The sequence below is a fragment of the Ciconia boyciana genome, chromosome 8 (genome assembly GCF_034638445.1).
Source record: "Ciconia boyciana chromosome 8, ASM3463844v1, whole genome shotgun sequence".
Lineage (NCBI taxonomy): Eukaryota > Metazoa > Chordata > Aves > Ciconiiformes > Ciconiidae > Ciconia > Ciconia boyciana.
In genome coordinates this window covers 20,493,635-20,510,630 of record NC_132941.1, presented here as the reverse complement: position 1 = coordinate 20,510,630, position 16,996 = coordinate 20,493,635, and the positions used below count along the sequence as shown (strand labels likewise).

The 16,996-nt window shown below is 39.8% G+C and overlaps 1 protein-coding gene across 6 annotated transcripts in view; it reads left to right on the top strand.

Moving 5' to 3' along the window:
- DAPK2 (death associated protein kinase 2) overlaps window positions 1-16,567 on the top strand; it is a 59,573-nt gene extending 43,006 nt beyond the window's left edge. For 5 of the 6 annotated variants that reach the window (XM_072871207.1, XM_072871206.1, XM_072871209.1 and 2 more), the window contains 6 exons: window positions 83-131; window positions 814-840; window positions 4,574-4,726; window positions 6,163-6,208; window positions 7,101-12,857; window positions 13,034-13,092. In XM_072871207.1, the coding sequence (XP_072727308.1) occupies window positions 83-131; window positions 814-840; window positions 4,574-4,726; window positions 6,163-6,208; window positions 7,101-7,736 (911 nt within the window). In that variant the 3' untranslated portion in view covers window positions 7,737-12,857; window positions 13,034-13,092. Of the gene's footprint in view, window positions 1-82; window positions 132-813; window positions 841-4,573; window positions 4,727-6,162; window positions 6,209-7,100; window positions 12,858-13,033; window positions 13,115-13,652 lie in introns of those variants that run through there. The other variant, XM_072871211.1, reaches the window with a different exon arrangement.
- The last annotated feature ends 429 nt before the right edge of the window (window positions 16,568-16,996 follow it).

Here is a 16,996-nt window from a genome sequence, read left to right as displayed (position 1 = left end):
TAATTCTTGACCTGCTACTCAATTCAGCCTAGTAAAGATTTGTTACCTCAGTTGCTGATGTTTGATTAAATTTTTGTTACAGCTCCAGAAATAGTAAACTATGAGCCGCTTGGACTAGCTGCAGATATGTGGTAAGTTTTTAATTTTTTATTTTTCCAGGTTGCTCTACTATTACTTTTTCCTAATTTGCTCCGAATAGAATCCATTCCTCTGCAACAAATTAAAACCAAAACAAGACAAAAAACTTAAGTGCAGTTAATAACTTTGTTCTCTTTCCATTTTTTATGCATCCTTTTAAATTAAAAGATAAGCATTTAATTTCTGCAAAATTACAATAAAAGACTTTAATGATGGCAGTTACAGAGTTTACAGTTTGCCACTGTCCGTTGCAGAGGAGCACTCTTAAAAGAAAACATGTTCCTGCAGCGCTTGTGACAGCTTTATTTTTAAGAGCGCTGCATGCAGAGGAGACCTGTGTACTAATCTGATCTGCTGAGAAGGCAGGCAAAAGAGGTCACCCCAAATAAAACATCCTTGCTTCTATTTCTTTGTATTTCTGATGTGTACTGTAGTCAATACCTGCTAGAGTAAAAATACATAAAGAGACTTCAAATATCCACATTACTTGAAGTTACATGTAAAATTCACGTTTTCCCAGAAATGCCATTCTTTAAGAGAGATATTAGCAGTTATCTAAAGCCACAATGGCTCTCCTGCCTGTATAGCAGCTACTATTGACTTTTTCATATTGTGTACATTAAGAAGAATACAGGTCATGTAGAACCCCTGCAATTAATCTCCTTTGTTTTTTAGGAGCATAGGAGTCATCACCTACATACTGTGAGTACAGTAGATTCACTCCTGTAGAAGTGTTCCTAAAGCTCTGTTGCACGAGTGTGAAACAGCTCTTCCCTTTAGTCATTTAAGAAAGCAGCTGCACAGATGGGGTGGGCAGTGGTTTGTCTAATGGGCAAATGTTAACCTGTAGCCTTTTCAAGTTTAAAATAAGGGGTAAAAGAAGAGGGGCATTCTGAGCAGACGAAGAACAAATGTCTTTAGCATCACTGAGCATAGAAATGGGACCTCAGCTCCAAAAGGTAGAGGATAGAAAAGCCCAAGTGTATTGATTGCTCATAGAATGACTGTGAGCTACAGTGTGTGGAGAGAATAGAAACAGAAAAGTGCAATAGTACCATTTACAAGATGAGTTATTTCAGGTGGAAACAGGGAAGCTTTAATTTGCTTGTAAAGGCAGCAGTCTAGATTACTATGTATAAATATGGTCATCCATATTCAAAAAGGTGAATTCAAGCTGGGATAGGAGCAGAGAAGTTGATCCTGGGAACTGAGAATTCATCTTGCAGGAGAAAAAAGGGCTTGTTAAAGCTAGTAAAGCAAAGGCTGGTTGGGAATATCATCATTGCAGTCAGTAAGCACAAGGGGAAAAAAAGATACTTTTTAGAGGAAAAGTATGTCAGCTGGTGATGAATAAATAAAAGTAGGAAATTATGACAAGCGCAAACTCTCAAAGAAATGAGGTTCCGTGGGCATCCTGGGGACATGCAGTCGAGAGAGTTTTAAGATGGAGCTTGACAATTTGTGAAACTGCTTGTGTGACAATGGATGCATGCAATGGAGGGACAGGACTCGTTGCTTCACGAATTCTTTCCTCTGGTTTGATATGAGAATTACAGAAGTGGTCAGGGATCCTTGGACCTAACTGCTTCCATTGAAATCAAGCTCCTGTGACTGCCGGGGAGCAGCGTATGGTGGATACTGTATGCTTGGAAATGTCTCACTCTAACATTCTTACCCTGGGCTTCTGCCTTAAGACACTCAGAGGACTAACTTGCTGCCAAACTTAAAGAAGGTGCACTCTACTAGAGGGATTTGCACTACACAGCTCGAGGCTCAGTACAAGTGCGGAGACTTGAAGGGGAGGGATTGTCATTTCAGTGTGGAAAATAAATGTAGTGGAATTAAATCCACTCTTGGGCTGTACCCAAGGCTTAGACTCCAAAAGCTGTAAAAGAGCTATGGTCTGAGAAATCAGATTCCATGCAACAAATTCTCTTCTGTCCTGTGGTGCAGAAAAAGATAGGGATACTGGTCGAGCCCAAGCTCAGGTGAAGGGGTTTAAAATATTGTCCAGACCCTTGCTTTTTATCAGCACTCTGGTCTTCAGTGACATGTGTACTTGACAGGAGAATAAACTTTGTAAATTGCTGTTTATGTGTGTTCATAAATGATGAGAGGAAAACTTAGGAGTTGAAGATAAGCAGGTGGGAATACTTACCATGCGATTACAGTGATGCACAGATGGCCAGGTGCTCTTGAGGTTTTTCTATTGCATTGAGAGTTCTGTCCTGGGGGCAGAATAATGAGGCAGGTTTCTGTACTGTATCCAGTGTAGGAGATCTGTTTTACCTGGTTGGCTAGTAATGATTGCCATAGTAATTAAGGTTGAAAATTGTCTCCCTGCAAATGATCAGAAAAAAAGAGCATGCTTTTTATGATGGGAGGGGTTAGCTTGCATGATACACTATATACTAGAAATTTGTATGCCTTTAACTAGTATTGCCTGTTAATTTTAAAGCCTCTTGTTCTGAAGAATTCTGAATAAATGGGGTGTGTTTAATGATACTGCCTACTTCAACAAACATGGCAGCAATCAAGTGGATGCCATCATCAGGTGTAGAGATCAAAATGCTTAAAAGTCCATAATTCAGTAACCAGTGGAGTAATTTACTGGGTTGTAAAGGCAAAGCCTCTACTACTGAGGTCTGCTGTTAGATGTTTACAGGTACTGAGTCAGGATATGACAAAAGTCATTTGCATTAGGTGTTAGGATTTGAGAATCCTCCAATTTCACAGACCTCAAAACTGAGTCCCAAAGAGGAAAAAAAAAGCTCAGAGGAGAATAGAGCACTGTTGGCTTTGGCTTCCAGCGAAGGTGGAATTACAGCTGCTTCATGGCACAGGTTTGGGAAAGGGAAAAGAAACCAAAGCTCTAGGGCAGGTTTCCAAGCTTTAGTTTTGGAACAATGCCCATGGTCTGTGGTGAGGTGCCTGCTTGTAGCCTTCTTTGTGGCTGACAGAAAAGGAACAAAAGCTTAAGAGGGAGTATGTAAAACCTGTTATGAATTGAGATTGACTGTGGCTTATGGGGTGAAATTTACTGCATCAAAGACAACTGGAGGACCTCACTCACGCCGCCTTGCTGTGTCAGCTGCTTTGGTGCCGTTGTATGGTTGTAGAGGGAGAGGAAACACTTTATGCACTCAAATGTTTATTCTGTGGATAGAACCACATGTGGTAGCTGGGGACTGGGCTGAATGGCCCAGGTGGTCCCATCTAACTTTCTGCTTACCCCCAAATTCCCAGTCAACATGGTAGGGGCAATACAGACAGGGTAAAAGGTCTGTTGAGCAGGATCATGTAAGCAAGCAGTTTAGTATTCAAAACCTCAATTTAGATCCCAGAAGTTTGCTGCAGTCCTGTTTTGAGCCTGCTGCATCCTAAAACTATGCTATCAAAGCTAGACGTAATAGATAAGCATAATAATAGCCCAGAAGATTTTTAAAAAGAGATGAGATCAATTTCCTTGGTATAAATAACATTTCCTGTAAAACAGACTTTTGCAAGTCAGCATCTGTGTGGGATTGGGGAGAGAGGAAGGGGAGGGGAGGGAAGGCAAGGCAGGAGGAGTCTGCAGTGAATCTGTTCTGACACTTGGGTTTTATGGAGCAGAGGTAAATAGGCATCAAAGATAAAGGTCATCAGTCACAGTTGAGAGATAGGCAAAGCAGGATGAAACCTTTTTCTGTCTAAGTAAAGATTGCTGAATAGCATTTTATTATGATGATGTCTCCGTTATATCCTTGCAGTTGGAGCAGAGTGCTAACAGGATGAAATTTTGCATTGTTCAGAAACAGTTGGGTATTATTGCAGCCAAAGTCCTTTTGTTTGTGGATTCCTTTTAATGAGCAGCAGAGGCCCTACCTCTCTGACAGAGTTGGCCCCTAGGCAAGGCCATGCACCTGACTTCCGATCACACATTGTATTTTGGTTCCAGCTGAGAAAGGTCTCTTGGCTGAACCCACTGTGCAGGAAACTTGTCAGTAGCTTTGCAGACAGAAAAGCAGTAGGGGCAGGACTTTTTCTACCCAAAGAAAATCTATAGAAACACTACTTTATTGGTCTCTATCTATAGAAACACTACTTTAGAAGCTTCTGCCTGGTAGTGTTTGTGGGTTCACAGGGATAGAGACTTTCCTCAGCTGAAGCTTTTTCTGGTTTGATTAGCAATGACTTCAGTGAGACAGGAGAGGAAAATCTGTGCATTTCTCTCTGTGTGCACACATTAGTGCTGCACTAGAGAATTTCAAGATGAGTCTGACTCAACCACAGGTGTAGTGAGCCAAAGCTGGACCTGTTATTTCCCATGTGGCTTGGCTGCTCACAACATGAGATCCACAAATGTCCTGAGAGTATATTACACAGTCACTGTAATTTCATTAGGGGACCTCTGCTGTTTATTTTTCCAATTGATTCTTGTTTCTGGCTTATCTAGGCTTAGTGGTGCATCACCTTTCCTTGGAGAAACTAAACAAGAAACGCTTGCCAACATCACAGCTGTGAATTATGAATTTGATGAAGAATTTTTCAGCAATACCAGTGACCTGGCAAAAGATTTTATTCAGAAACTCCTGGTGAAAGATACACGGTAAGTAAAAAATTCAGAAGGAACCATTTGTCTCTAAGATAAACCTGGTGAAACGTAGCCTGACAAGTAATCTGCAAAGCTTTCCCTGCAGTGTGTATTGCCATTCAAGAGCCAGACAGGAGGCAAAGTTCTGCTCCTGTGCCCCTGGTTAATCACTGCACCCAGAAGCCCTAACAAAAGGAACCACAATCTCCTCAGTTAAATTTCACTTCAGGACTGAATTCTCCCCTGAGTCAAGCTGGTACAACAGGGTGTAGGTGAAGGGCTGAAAATGGTGTGCAAAATCTCTAGGTAACTACCACTCTAGTATTTGAGTATTTTCTGGGTAACTGCCACTCCAGTATTTCAGTCTATTATGAACTACTTGCAAGGAGGTGACATGATCCCAGAATATGCTCCCAGTGGTGCAAGGGCATAAAAATCTTACGTGTGCTTACAGTGGAATTGTTCCTTAAGTCTCTGCATCTGTTGCAATCATCTAGAATATGCGTGACAGCTATGCAGATCTTTATTCCCGTAAGAATTCCCAAAGTTCATAGGAACCACAGACCTGTTTTTAGTTTTTCTTGCTTTTAATAAAGTACGCACAGAAGTAGCATCTCTTTCCCCATAACCCTATTTGTCCTGGAGGGAAGTCAGGCCATTGCAGTTCTTTCTAATGGCTTAATTAGGGGAGAAAATAGGTATTAGAAAGAGGCAAGCTGTTCAGTCAAGATTTCTGCATATCCTCAGGCCTTAGAATAGATTAGAGTAGGTGACATTTGACAAGAGGTTTGTACAGGTCTAGCAACCTCCTTTTAAGAAAGGACAAGTCAGTGATACTGATATTTGTGCCATGTACAGATGAAGTCCCTGTGCAATGCTGTGTTTCTACCTTTGATTCTCAGTGCTCTTAATGTGCTGTTCACCAAACTGCCACAATGCAGAAGGAAGTTAGGATTGATCAGGTTTGATTAGGTTTGAAGTATTCCTCTCAGAAATGTGGCTTTCAGGAAATGGCAGCTCCTGCAGGGATGTAATATTGTGTTCCAAAGGACAGTTTTGATATAATTAATGTTGTATACCTTGATTCAGACACAGTTGTATTAAAGGTGTATAGAAAGGATTTATTTTCTAAGCCTGTAGGATGACCAAAACAAAGTAATGTTTTATCACTTTTTATGGAAGGATACACAAAAATACAGGTAGATTTTGATCAAGTAAGAATTAAAATTGTGTGGAGTGAGGACAGCTCCTTACTGAAACTTTGAACAGTTACTAAACTACACACAAGCAGTATACCTCATGGAGAAACATAATCCTGAAATTTGAGAGTTAGTCCTGGCATTATGTTAAATGCTTTATATGAAGCCTGGGAGAAGTGTGGGTCAATGGACTTGTGTACAAGGTATTTCTCATTCAAGTCTGTGGGGTTTTTTTGTGTTGTTGTTTTTTAGGAAACGGCTTACAATTCAGGAAGCTTTGTCTCATCCGTGGATAACGGTAAGACTGAATAAAGAGAGAGATTCTGCTGTTTACTATGAGCAAAGCAGAGATAATATTCTCACTCTTATTGGTGTGTTAAATGGAAAACTGTCCTCTAAGTACTTAGAGACCCTAGGTGTCTCAGACAGATGCACTGGAAAGAAATTTGTTGGGTCTGACTAAATCCTCGGATTTCTGCAAATGACTTTTAAAATTATCATAACTTTCAAAAAGAGGGGGACAAAGCTTTGATGTTTGTTGCACTTACAGTATCCTACATTAGACTGTGCTTTGCATTTTTCTCTGTTTGCATGCACATATACTACATCTTGGGTTTAGTGCTTTCTTGAGTTGAGAGTTGACTACAGCCAATGTGGAAAATATAATTTCTCTCAAGATACAACTGCTGTACCAAGTGTGTTGATATGTGTGTCTGTATATATTTTTTTTTTCATCATAAACATTGCTTGCTTTTGCGGATAAGTCTCTTACTGAAAATACATTTAGCTAATCTCAGCTTGACTAATGAGGATGTTTGAAATTCAGTTTTTGCTCTGCATTGCACAAAATATTAACTGGAGTGTTTTCAGGATTGTTGTTTTTCCTCTTACAGATATTCATAGCTTTGAGACTGTTAACTGCTAAAAATTAACGTGAAAATAAATTGTGGCCCTGTTATTTATACTTATCACATTGGAATGAATGCACATCACTTGTCACATTGATTTTTGGCTTTGTGTGTTTGGTTTTTTTCTTATTTTAATCAAATGCATGAAGGAAAATTGTGGGAGCAAAGAATCTCCCAGCATTGTGGAAGTTCTGGCTGCATCTTTTGTGTAGAGTTTTTGAATTACTGCACTGTCTTGTAAACATTCAGTAATATTGGTTCCTCTGTCTGATGACTCACCAGCTGAAAGAAGAAACAAAAGTCCAAGAAAACAAGAAGGTTGAGAACACACAGCTGAAGACAAAACGCCTGAGAGAGTACACCATAAAGTGCCATTCGAGTATGCCTCCCAATAATACCTACATCAACTTTGAGCGCTTTGCCCGAGTAGTAGAAGACATTTCACTTATGGAACAGGGTTTCAGCACTTTGGCTGCATCCCATGATTCCTTGCAGGAGGACATTGATGCTCTGGTTTCCATTTATAATGAGAAAGAAGCTTGGTATAAAGAAGAGAATGAAAGCGTGAGGCACAAGCTGTCTCAGCTGAAGTATGAATACCGTAAAATTGAATCTCTGAAAAGACATCTACAAGAAGATACCAAGACTATAGGCGCTAGTCTTACAGGCATAACTGGGAAATATGCTGATCTGCAGAGTCAGTATGAATCTCTCAGTCAAGAACTTTCTGAGGAACTCAAGTGGATACAGGATTTAATGAGTAGTTTTCGACTGGAAAATGAAGCCTGTGTGAATGGAAACTTTGACTCTGTTTTCAACAAAGATGTTAATGAATCACTAATGGAGCTGTTAAATAGATCTCGCTGTGAGGAATTCCTTGCAGGGTTGAATCTTGATGTAGCAGAATCAAATCAGTAATGTTGTAGATCAGGTTAGGTGCAGGGTTTGCTGCCCGTTTCAATGTACAGCAGTTTAAAAAGTTTTCAGTGCATAGATTCCACCAAAAACATCACCTAGAACTAAAATGGAAATTCTGATGTATTGCACGAGATGCTGACCAAAACCATAAACTCCCAGTGGTTTGTAGTGTTGAAGTTTTTTTCCCATGGTCAGTGTCTGAACTTACAGGAACTGGATTATCACAGTTGTATGGACACATCTAACCCTACAGCCTTTGGCATTGCCTATATCATACTTCATCATGTATTACAGTTCCTGAAGATTACTAAGTAATTAACCTGGAATAAAGAGTAGGTCAGTCTGTACTTACTAGAAGCTGGCTGCCTGGAAACTAATAAAAATCTCATGATAGCATCTTTGGTTGGATGAAGGAAACAGTCATGTAGACCTGCTGCATGCAGGCAGTTCTATAGACCATATGAGAGAAACATTTGCAAAGGTTAAATGTGTCCTGTAAAGCGAAGTAAATGGTGTAGTAATTTAACACTTAGCTAGTACTGTGGAAATTTTCTGTGAAATGCTGCTGATGAAGAAAAGTTAAGATTATTTTTTAGGCCAGTTATGCAGGGTGAACTGTTTTACCATCGAAGGTGTTAGCTGTTGATTAAGCCTTTAGTTTAAAATTCAGCTAAGTTTCCTGTCCTATACCAAAGAAATCCTATTCAAAAGACACAATTGGGAACTTGTAATGAACTGATCAAATAACTCTGTATGTAATTTTACAGTGCGAATATTCATTTGTGAGTGATAAGCGATAACATAGACCTCTGGATAGCTTTCTACAGTAAAGAAGATGACAAAGCTACAACTAATTTAATCTATGGTGTAGGATTTGAGACTAGTGTTCTTGGTGTGAAGATTTTTTTTTTCTTAAGTTTTAGAAAGGTAAAAGAAAAGTTGGCCCAAACTTGATTCATGCCCTGCTGTCTTATATTTCAAAGAAGTCATTTGACTATACTGTATGAATATGCACAGATGTACCCATCTCATTTTTGAACACAATAAATAGTTATTTATGCAGGATGCGATTGCTCCCTGATAGTGTAGTTAGTGACTGAAAAAGAGATGTCAGGCTTCTGGGAACTGAAAAGAGTTGTCAGCCTAGGTTCTGCAGCTAGTTTATAGCCCCTTTGCTTAGCTGTATGAATTTGCTGCAAGGTGACTGTTACGCAGCTACAAGAATCCGTGAGATAGTAGCCAGGCATCCCTGCATCACTGCTCAAGTCCATCTAGAGTGGATCTATATATAGATATATAGATATATATCTATTAGATAATATATATATATATTAGAGTATGTCTATATATAGACATGTCATATATAGAGAGTATGTCTCTCTATATATATAGAGTATGTCTCTCACTGCCCAGCCTCCCTCCTCCTTTTCCAGAGAAGTTAATGACCTAACTAAATTGAACTGTTGTTGTTCATAACGCTATTAAGAATACTGTTTCTTACTTTGAGATAAAAAGATAAAAGCATACTCTCATCCAATTTATGTAGAGTACAGTGGACCCATCACTGCCATGTCCTCATAAAGATGTGCAGAGGCTGGTGAAAATTCAGAGTTCTGAAAACAGTTATTCAGTAGGGGTATTGTTACTCCTGTCATTGTACTCAGTGGAGGATGGAAACTGGATGTGCTCTCTTTGGCGTCTTTCTTTGCACAAGATGTAAAATTTTCAAAAGCTTCAAAGTAGTGTAGATAGCCAGATGTCCCTAGCAAGCTGGTGTTAATGACTGGGGAGAATTGGGCTCAACTGTGACAAACAGTATTGAGAATTTTACTTATGTCCATTTTTTATTCTATCAGAATGCTTCAGTTGTCACTTCCGCAGGTTCCTTTGAGCTGGAAGACCCACAAGATATTGTCCAGGGGAACTGGAACACAGGATTTTTTTATGAGGGAGAGAGTTTTAATTCTTAAAAAGTAACTTAAAGCTTAGTGAGAGTTAATATTTGCAGAAAAGACTCTCAAGAGAGTCCGCCTTCCCTCAGCCATGATCTCATATTCTCTGTTCATGTAGATTTTCTTTACAAACAAATGCACTGGCACAATGAGGAGGAACATTAAATGAGGCCACTCTGTTCCTGAGCGTGTTTGGGTGAGGTTAATATTGTTGTGACTCAGTCCTTGAAGCTGGTGCTCTCTGAGCTGAAGGAGGTCACTGACATACTGCTTTTGAGAAGATATTCTGATGATTGAGAAAATGACAAGGTCACTGGTTTGCAGGCTACTTAGAAATTGAGAGGCAGTTATTAACAATCTGGAGTACTGTAAAGTGACCTATTTTGATTCAGTGATGGTTCTACTGCTGAAAGGGCACTCAGAAATTTTTCATTATGATTGTACAGCTGACATTTAGCCAGTGACATTTTTGCCACTTCAAATTGATTTCTACTCAGTGTTTTGTTGCACCACGCTAGCCATTTGCAGCATGAGGAGATGATATTTAATGCTTAAATGTCCCAGTTCTGTTGTATGCAAATGGTGTATACATCTAAATGAGAAAGAGGCCTAGCTGATCACTCCTTGAATTACTGCTGAGATATCTGCACAATGCTATACCTGTAGCATTTGATGAGAAAAGTGAATTTGTTGTCTCATAAACATTGACAATTATTTTGCTGAAAAAAATGTTTAAATCCTCACTGATGTGTTTGTCATTCTCCTTTAGTACTCTTGCTTCTTCAGGTGTCTGGCTTGGTTGTATTCCAGCCCAGTTCAGTATAAATATTTCTGGGTTATCCACCCCCTACATATGCAGATCAGAACTGCTGGAATGGTTGTCACTCCATAAACTCCATAATCTTTGAAGGGTTGATTCCTGGCCTTTCTCTTTTCACTTTTACCAGATGTCATTTTGAACTTTTTTCCTTTCAATCTGTCAGATACAGTTTTCTGGTCTATGCAAATTTTGAGGTGGTTTTGGAGTGGAAAGGTGCTTCATTTTCAGAAGGACTGTGTCAGGGTTTGCAGAACATCTGTTCCTTAACAACAGGTTGGCATCCAAAAATTTTAGGCCCATGCCTGCATTCTGATATATATATTTTTTTCTTCCTATTTTTCCGTACTCAGGTATTGCAATTCTTTCCTCATATATTTATTGCCAGGGTATCAATGTCTTGTGTTCTCATACTCTGGGTATGGTTAAAGGACAAAGCCTGAGTTTTTTTCAGATCTGCTGCAGCATGTATCCTTGTCACTAATACTGAAAGACAGCTAACTTTTCCCCATTTTATTACAGTGATGTCAGCAAAACATACTGGAGTGAGTTTGATGGAATGGTGTGAAAATGATTAAGGGATTGGAATGTCTGTCAAAGGGGGAGAGGCTGAGAGAGCTGGGATTGTTTAGTGTCAAAAAGAGAAGGCTTGGGGGGGATCTTCTCAATCTGTATAAATATGTGGTGGAATGGAGTAAAGAAAACAGAGCACATGTGCTCCTCAGTGTTATCCAGTGACAGGACAAGAAGCAATGGACACAAACTGAAATAAAGAAATTCCATTTAAACATTAAAAAAAGCAAATAAACTTGTTTACTAAAGGAGCAGTCAAACACTGGAACGTGTTTCCCAGAGGGGTTGTGGAGTCTCCATCCTTTGAAACCTAAGTGGGACGTGGTCCCGGGCAAGCTGACCCTGCCTTCAGCAGGGGGTTGAACTAGATGATCTCCAGAGGCCCCTTCCAAACTCAACTATTCTGTGATTCCCAGTGAGTCCAGTGTTGTCCAAAGCTGGTCATGGATTTACTTTTCTTGGGCCACCTTCTAATTTTGCTTGGGATCTGTCAGTCTCCGGCTAATTGCAGAAGATTACTCACAGTGGCAGGTTACCTGAGCCTTCCTGAGATTTTGCTAAGCAGACAGGGTTTTATCGACCAGCTTTGTGAGGCATAGGAAAAGGGCTACTCTCTGGCACCAGTTTAGTATTTGGGTTGCGGAGTACAGCTAGCACTCTCTGAAGTTATTCCATATTTCACATTCACATGAATTCACATGTTCTCCATCTTCAGATCTGAAATGACTGCCTCAAACTTATCTGTGATGTTTAAATCAGCCTGGTAAAAGAAAAATCTGTAAAAGCACAATTCAGGAAAGATGTGCTAGAATAACATGAAGAGCCACGTGCTGGAAGTTAGGAAAGGGCCCTAACGTATCTTTGGTTTTTAAATATCCTTGTAAAGGGAAAAATGTGCACGTTTCTATCTGAAAATTTAGAAGGGACCTAACAGTGTGATGATGCTGTGTTTAGTCCTATTCTGTAATGATTTCTAGCAAGCGCGTGCAAAACCCCTGAGCAGCAGTGTGCTACAGTGCTGTTCGTGCACTGACAACAGCTCCATCTCCTTTCTTTCAGGCCTCTGTGGAACCTTTTCATTGCTCTCCCAATGCCTTTCAGAAATAGGGACATGAATAAAGGCCAGCTGATATGAGCTCAATCCAGAGAAAAAGGAGATGATGCACGTGTGCACTGAGAAGCACCTTAGCAACTTTACAAAGTGAAAGCATTGCCTTAGCACCCTCTAGCATCCCCTTAGTTCTCTCTCTTTTTTGTTTGGTTGTCCTTCATCTGTCCTTTGGCTAGAAAAGCTGTTCCCAGACTTTTTGTTTGTGTTTTGTGGATCATTATGAAGCAGAAGGCAGAAGTGGAGGCTGGACCAAAGTCCGTGCCATGTGATATACCTTTTGTGCCAGGTTGAGTAGCTAGAAAGGGGCAGCAGTGGAACTTCTCAGAACAATGTTGTGCACAGGGCCAGGTGTGACCACTGACTATACACTAGTTTTAGGAATTTGTTTGAAATCAAAGGGGTCCTGTCCAGGCACAGGGTGGACTAGATTTAATTATTTTAGTTCTGCTTTTGCCTGTATGAATCCACAGCTTCCCCAGCCGGCATTCTTTTCAGCCAGCTCCAGAGCACATGAAGAATCTTTTGTATTTCATGCACCAAAGGGAGCCAGGCAATAAAATTGCTCTCTTATCTTCCAGCCAGTGGACAAGCGACAGGCTTTGGTTCGGCAAGCATCTGTTGTTAACATGGAAAACTTCAAAAGGCAATATGCTAGAAGGCGATGGAAGGTATGACAGCGAGCCTTTAATCCTTCTCATGTAAGGCTTCCTAAGCCTGATGGGATCAGAGGGCAAGATAGAGCTTGAATGTAAAATTGTAACATGCAGTAGATAAATGAAATATGTTTGGACATGTCTGCACTGCATATGTGTGGTCAAATTTTCATTCTTCCCTCTCTCCATAGCTTTCTTACCGTATTGTCTCATTGTGCAACCACTTATCTCGTTCGCTGGTGAAAAAGGTCCTAATACAGGATGAAAGTTTGGTAGGTACCTTTCTCAAAGGGGAAGAATAGAAGGACCAATTTTACTGTGCAGTGATTTTTGCTGTCCTTATATGCATGCACAGCCTGACAGGATGGCAATGGTTTTGAGTGGGAAACCAGACAGGACCGTGGCATCCCTTGTGTATCTTTAATGCTGCTGTAAGTTGTGCTACTGTGACAGAAATGTTGGGCAGGGAGAGCTGGTGACTCCAGAAATCCTTTAGGTGCTAGCCACATTTATTCTGTAAAGGAGCAGCATGAAGGCTGCTGATTATGTTTGGATACCATAGCAATGACTGTGCTGTCTGACTGAGAAATGAGGGGTCATGGGAGAGTCTGCACTGCTGCTCTTGTGAGTAGCTGTGTGATGGAGGGTGGGGGACCCCTGCAGTGCATGTGACCTTCTGGAATGAAACTCTGAGATTTCTATTAGCTCTACTTTACTCAGTAGATGATGCACTAATAATATTAGAACATCACGTTTAGGAGCATGGTATCTCATTTACGTGACTGAAATGTTGTGGCCTTTCTATTTTAGAGAAACTGTGAAAGTGACAGTGAGGATCTTTCACAAAGAAAAGCCACTCATCAGAGGAGAAGCAGCGTATCGTAATGCAATGAGAATTCCACGGGCAGGAGACAGAGGAAGCTTTCATCCTTGATGAAAAAAGCAGCCATGACAGCAGACCTTGACTTCTTGTCTGAATCCTTGGTATGAGACTTCTCACTTCTCAGACTACACCAACAGCTGGATGATGTTATTAAATGCCTTCTGAGCATTTTAGAAAATTGGGGATCCAGATTCCCAGGGAAATGCTGCAGCACAAGCACTGATTGGAGTGCTTTTATATGTTGAGCATTTCAGTGATACTTCAATCTATTTGTGGTATCAACTGCACTCAGGATGTAGGGTTTCTACTGATATTCTTTTACTGCAGAATAATTCACATTCCACACAATGATTAAAACTGCATGCATTATTATTTCAGTCAGGGAAATTGTTATTGAGTCTTAAGGAAATTTTTAAATACAATTTTTATATTTGCTAATAGCATAAATGTTTGATGGCAGATATCTGACAGGTTTTGTTAGCTGTGTGCAGTACTCTGTTATTGCTGTTACTGAAGAGAAAATCATAGTGCCATTACCTATTGTAACCTTCATTTCATGACCTAGCAGTAAACAGTTCTGCACTTCAATAAGCACTGTGCTCTGGCCATCGTCTTTGGCTGAAGACTAACACAACTGCCATTGTCAATTTGAGTACAGCTGATTCTGGCCACTGAGAGGATGAGATAGGCCAGAACAATTTTTGGATGAAAAAGAGAAAAAATTCTGTAGTGACTTACGTGCACCCAAATACAACGTATTTACAGAATGATGGCAGGATGCTTCACCAAAACCCAAGGTATATGAAGAAATAGTCTTTATTAGACTTTGTTACTGTTTTAATTTATTGTCAGCAAATTGGAGATTCATTAACACCTATTTGTATAGGTGCTGTTTACATGTAACCCAAACTGCAAACATCTGTGTTTTATTCAGGGCGTTGTATCCAAAATTGAGGAAGTAAGCACTTTGATATTGATGTAACATCTTTGTGCTAGGAAGTTGCATCATTTTAACTATCTTAATTTCTAAGCCAGTATTGATCAATTGGTACCAAAAAATGTGCATAGACTAGGTTATTTTTTTCGTTGAATATATTAGTTGTTAGAAGTTCAAATTTATTTTGCCATTTAATAAATTAAAAATCAGAAGCAAGCCTACTAGAAACAACTACAGATTGACAGCAAAACTGGTTTTGTTTGGCTTTATGGTTGTCACTTCTAGGCTGAGGTTTTAGAGCTGAAGGTGTGAACTGGTGTTGAAAACTAGTATCAGGTTAATTTTGCCTGGCTTCCAGTTTCTAAGAAAGAAATAAAAATATGCTACTTTTATTTGTAGCTTTGTATCCTTGCTTAGGCAGAGACTAAAATGCAGTTGATGGGAGAGTATTTCTATGAAAGGAAGAAAATGGATGAGAAGCGTTGGAGGAGAGAGGCAGAAAGTATGATTTGAGGGAAGAAACATAAAATGAAGGAGATGGTGGGGGAAAAAAGCAATGGAGAGGAATGAGTATGAGGGGGACATGTAGGGAGTGGAGGTGAACCTGGACTGGGAAGGTTGAAGGAAGCGAAAGAGAATGTAGGTATAGGAATTGTGGAAGCAGGAGAATGAATGTTTCGGCAAATATGGCACTGCATTTTGATACTATTTATTTAGTTTCCTTTTATTTCATGTCTTATGCTGCCATAGCCTGTGACATGTGCCTGGTCAAGGGATAAGGAGCAGGGCATGGGCTTCTCTTCACATTCAATTAAAGGGGGTATTTCTGAGCTTTCTGTGTAATTTTTGAGGCAGAATCCTCAAAAAGTGCTGTACTAATGTATATATTAAGAGGGAGCAGTAACAGGAAAAACTATTGTTTCAATGTCTGAGGGAATCTTTCATAAATAGAACACTAAAAATATATTTTTTGATAAAAAGCTGCCCAGCTTACCTACCAAATTTTGCTTCCTGCTTTCCCTGTCCCATGCGTTACCATTAGTTCATTCCCTGGGCTATGAAAAACCAAATAAACTCAGAGCCAGTGGTATTTTTCTGAATTCCCAGAGTTTCAAAACACCTTCTGTTTCCAAACTAGAGATTGCGGGATGTGTACATAAATCACACTTCTGAAAATTAAGCCCTGATTAAAATAGTTGTTAGGTTGTTACATCAGAATTGTGCTCTCATGGAGATGAGGTCATTCTTCTTATGTAAAATCCTAGCAACTATTGAGCAAGATGGGATGCAGTAGAAAGGCAGACAGAGGAGTGCAACGCAGTGTGAATTAATTAATAAGCTCCAGCTTATTAATTCTACATTATAAAAGATGTAAGGTGGTGTTTTAACTAAGACATTACAAGACATTTAACTAAGACAGCTTGTGGTGTTTGGTCTTCAGTCATCATTTTGCCCAGGTCAGCTAAGGACAGGAGTGTTGGCTTAGTCACGGCAGAGCAGCAGGGTTGGCCTTTCTCTATGGCACTCAGTCATTTCGTAGCTTCATGTGGCTCCTGAGTAATGTGGCATTCATTGCACAGAAACCACAACAGGCAGTACTTGTGTCAAGCCAAACTGCTCCCTGACAGTTCCGGATAGGAGTATGCTGTGAGTGTATAATCTCTTGTTCTCAGGACTAACATTTGTGATTTATTAGGAAGTTTTACTGTCTTTTTTCCAAATGTGGTGTTCTCTGTATTTATCACCCTATCTATTCCATTGAGGTGGCAATTCAGCCCCGCTTCAGGGAGGCATAGTATAATTAAAAACTCTGTTTACAGTGCTGGAGGACACCTCCCTCAGTGCAGGGGTTAGTTTCATACCATTGGTGGGTTCTGAGGAACAACCTAGAGGTTCCTTTTGTTAAGGTGGGGGGGGGGGGAGAGCATGGAAGGGAAGGGGGTGGTGGGAGGGGAGATGTAGTACACTTCAATAAAACAATGTACGTTACAGAATTTACTTTGGCGTGGGAGAAAAATCTATTTTCTGTGTACTATTTTTGAGCAGTAAGGAACTTGGAGGTAAGTGATAGTCTGAAAAAAGCAAGTATTTTTATTAAAATAATACTATTTTTATTGTTATTATAATGGTGATGTTTTTAAATCTGTGCCTGTATTTTTATTAAGAGAAATACTGATTTTTATGTACTTGGAAATAGTATAGACTGTCAAAACCAACAAATATATTTGTTATTCTGATTTGCTAATAAAATTTTGCAAAGCAGGACGAGTGTCCTTTCTTTTTTCTTTCTTTTCTTTATCTCGTTCTTTCTTTCTCTCTTTCCACACGAGCTGG